At 36.2% G+C, this 4259-nt stretch overlaps 1 protein-coding gene across 3 annotated transcripts in view; it reads left to right on the plus strand.

Moving 5' to 3' along the window:
• Bclaf3 (BCLAF1 and THRAP3 family member 3) overlaps window positions 1-4259 on the plus strand; it is a 64096-nt gene that overhangs the window by 56529 nt on the left and 3308 nt on the right. Inside the window, exon 13 of one of the 3 annotated variants that reach the window (XM_031370167.1) lies at window positions 4017-4040. The exons of the other annotated variants lie outside the window; for them this stretch is intronic. Coding sequence (XP_031226027.1) covers window positions 4017-4025 — 9 coding nt within the window. The 3' untranslated portion in view covers window positions 4026-4040. Of the gene's footprint in view, window positions 1-4016; window positions 4041-4259 lie in introns of those variants that run through there. 3 annotated transcript variants of the gene reach the window in all.

Raw genomic sequence — 4259 nt, forward strand, 5'->3', positions numbered from 1 at the left:
TGGCTGTCCTGGAACTCACTCTGTAGACCAGGCTGGCCTCAAACTCAGAAATCTGCCTGCCTCTGCTGAGATTAAAGGCATGCACCACCACTATCTAGCACAAGAAGTATTTTTAAATAAACTTTATTATTTAAAAACTTGCAAGTAAATAAGAACTCCCACAGTTAATGAACTTATATAAAGTTAGAAATCCATTTAAAACGGAAGTTCTGAAACTTTTCTCCAGGGTTGCCTCCATTTGGGATTTCTTCATTGTTTAAAGCATTACATTAAATTTTACATTTTCAGTATTGAATATATTTTATATACTTACCCACCACCAAAATCAAAAAATTCATGACAGAGATAGAAATATTAGCTTTATATTCTCTTCTGTAACTTATATTCATTGCCTGCATTCACTTCTTCTCTCCCTTATATATTTTAGCCTTTCATGTTTTTTTCTTCATGTTGTACTGTACCCATATATACATGCGTTTACTTATATACATATATTATTGGCTAGATCTTGCATATGAGAGAGAATGTGTTATTTTATGTATTCTTTAGATTGTGTAACCTTGTACTTCAGATAGGGTCTAGTATCCAGAATTAACAAAGAATTTCAGAAATAAAATACCAAGGCAATTAAACTGCCAGTCAACAAATGGGCAGTTAACTGAATAGGCAGTTTTCAAGCAAATACATACAAGTGGTCAATTACTATTTTTAAAGGTGTACATTGTCCCTAGCCATCAGGGAGATGCAAACTGAAACCACTTAAAGATATTGCTTCACCATAATCAGATTGGTTGCCATTAACAAATCTGACAATGGATGTTAGAGAAAGAGGGAAATACATATTTACTGTTTGTAGGAGTACAGATTAATATGGTACTATGGAAATCAGTTACCTCAAAAACTTAAAAATAGAACTACCATATGATCCAGCTTTCTCACTCTTGGGCATATACTCAGAGAACTCCATATCCTACCATAAAGATATTTACACACATGCTTATGTTTCTTACTGCTTTATTCACAACAGCTAAGAATTGGAATCAATCTAGTTGTCAGTGAGCGGATGAATGGATAATGAAAATTTGGTATATATGACAATAGATACTATTTACCTCTAAAGAAAAAGGAAGTTGAAAATTTGCAGGATAGCAGATGGATTTAGGATTTCTACAATTTATGAATCCTGGATATTAGCCTGTTGTCTGAAGTATAGCTAGTAAAGATTGTCTCCCATTCTGTGTGTGCTCTTAGCTCTGCTTGTTTTCTTTGCTATACAGAAACTTTTTCTTTTCATGTAATCATATTATTTTGATTTTAGGGTTAGTTCTGTGCTCTTGCTGTTTTATTTTAAAAGTTCTTGTCTACCCCAATATCTTGAAGGGCAGCCCCTGTGTTTTCTTCAAAAGCTTTCAGTATTTCAGGTTTTAAATGTAGGGCTTTGATCTGTTCTGAACTGATTTTTTTAAAGGGCGAGAGATAGATCTAAATCTAGTTTTGCTCTTCTTTGGCTAGAAATTCAGTTTTGCTGCCACTTTTCTTGAATAAACTCCTTTTTCTATTGTATGTTTCTTCCTCCTTTGTCAAAAAATAAATGGAAATGGCTTTGGCATTTTATTTTCTTGTCCTCTCTTCTATTCTGTTGGTTTTCCTGTCTATTTTTATATAAGTACCAAGCGGCATTTCTGACTACAGCTCTATAGTATAATTTGAGGTTGGTACTGCACTACCTCCAGAATTGTTCTTTCTCCTTGGGATTACTTTGCTGTCTATGGTCCTTTGTAGGTGTGTATGAATTCTTGTCTCTCTTTTTTTTAAACCTGTTAAGTATGTCATGGGAATTTTGTGTTTCCTATCTTAAGTACAGTCTGGTTTCTGTGCTATAAGATACATACTACTGGTTTCCTGCCTTCATTACAAAGCAATCTTGGAAAGTAATAAGGGTTGATACTAGATATGCTCTTAATACATCCTTTTCAGCTGCCTAGCATCATAATAATGACTTCCCTAAAACTGCATTTGATCCTCAGCTTCCCACAAAATGTTAAGATTCCAAAGCAGAAATAAAAAGGTAGAGAACTGAAATTACTACATATCCACAACAGGCTTTTGTTAAATTTTGTATTTGTATTGGAAGATGAAGGATATATGTTCATTGCTTCCTGGAAGAAGGCTTGTATTTTAATGTCCTAGTACTCAGATGTATCTCCCATAACAGCTTCTACTTCTCACAGAAAGTTTTTAGAAAGCTTGATGGACAGCTGCCATGGTGGCTTAGGTGTGTAATCTCAGGCAAATATGAAAGGTCATGTATTGAAGGCAAGCTTGGGATATATGGTAAGTTCTAGAAGCATCAGGGAGATAGAGTAAGAACCTGTCTCAAAAAAAAAAAACCCTTTTTATGTTCTAATTATATATCACAATAGGACCCAGACCTAGTAAATACAGGGTCAAAAGAGGGAAAAGATGCAATTATATTTTAATTTCAAGAAATAAAAAAATATAAGTGGTAAGAAGATAGCCACTGAAAACACATCAGCAGCTGTGTATTTGGTCAGGAAGGCACAAAGTTCCTTAGAACCATCCATCCTTCAGTAGTCTTTCAGTCTTATGTGTTATGTACCTATTAAAACTGACCATAATAGAAAAGGCAGAAAAAACATATGGAAAAAAATTAAAGACTGGGATTTGTGGCCTTGGGGATTGCAAGGAAGTTTAAAAGTCATGTAGCACAAAGACAAAGAACCAAGATCAGATTAATCAGCAAGAATTTACTAAGTGCCTGCCAAGCCTGAGTTGCAGCATACCAACATAAAAAGAAAATGTTATCTGTGTGCATTATCACTTTTGAGTCTTTGTGACCTAGAGACTCTAACTTCTCTGTTATTTTTTGTTGTTGTTGTTGTTGTTGAGTATTTTCTCTTTTCTACTTTAAAAAAACATTTTTTGAGGCAATATTCTACCATATAGCTCAGTTTGGCCTTCAGTTCATGACCATCCAACCTCAGCTACCCAAGTATTAGGATCATGACATGTACACTGAGTTTTTTTATACATTCTTCAAGAAGGTAAGCATTTCTAACAAGATACAGTGGTGGACACCTATAATTCCAGCACTTAAGAGGTGTTCAGCACTCAAACAGAAAATTTGCAAGTTTGAGGTCAGCCTGGGCTACATAGTAAGTTCGAATCTAACTTGGGCTGCATATTGAAACCATGTTTCAAAAAAAAGGGGAGGTGCACACCTTTAATCCCAGCAGTTGGGAGGCAGAGGCAGGTGGATTTCTGAGTTTGAGGACAGCCAGGGCTACACAAAGAAACCCTGTCTACAAAAACAAAAAGAAGGGGAGGGAATTTCCTAGTGTATTGTTAGTTATCCTATTTGATGGCCTTCCCCCTTTCCCAAGATTTTACCATTACTTCCTTTGATGGCTGGTCCTGATAACTCCTCAGATTCTAGATGTTTAGCTGTGCCACAAATGGTTGTCCTAAATCAACTCAAATTCAGTTAGACCTGTATTGAACCATGCTGCGGTATGAATATAACTTTAAACTATGATGCTGAGTGAATATTGAAGAGGGGTCCTGAGATTATTGGTAATGGGTATATGGTTACTTTTTAAAGAGAAAAAACTATTGTCATGGTTGCTTGACCAGTGCTGTCAGTATACTTAACAGCCATTGAATTGTGGTTTTGTTTTTAAGGTTTTTTAACTTTATTTTATGTATATAGTTGTTTTTCCTGCATGCATGTCTGTACATCACATGTGTGTCTAGTGCCTGAGGAGGTCAGAGGAGTGCATCAGATCTCCTAGAACTGGAGTTATAGATAATTGTAAGCTGCCATGTTGGTGGTAAGAATGGAATTCTGGTTCTCTGGAAGCACAGCCAGTGCTCTTATCCACTAATTGCTCTCTCCAGTCCCACAGCTGTAGAATTGTACACTTTAAATAGGTGAACTGCTTAGAATGGGAGCTAAGTAAAGTTTTATTTTAAATACATGTCTTACTTTTTTTCAGTTGCAGTGACAAAAACCATGACCAGAAAGAAGCAACTTGGGGAAAGAAGGGTTCACCTACTTGTCCTGATCATAGTCCATCATTGAGGGAAGCCAGAGCAGGCACTTGGAGGCAGACCATGGAGAAACACTGCTTACTTACTGGTCTGCTTCCTGACGCTGTTCAGTTTGCTTTCTTAATATGACCCATGACCACCTGCCCAGTCAATCAAGAAAATGCCCCCACAGACTTGTCTATGTGCCA

This window comes from Mastomys coucha, chromosome X (genome assembly GCF_008632895.1).
Source record: "Mastomys coucha isolate ucsf_1 chromosome X, UCSF_Mcou_1, whole genome shotgun sequence".
Classification (NCBI taxonomy): Eukaryota; Metazoa; Chordata; class Mammalia; order Rodentia; family Muridae; genus Mastomys; species Mastomys coucha.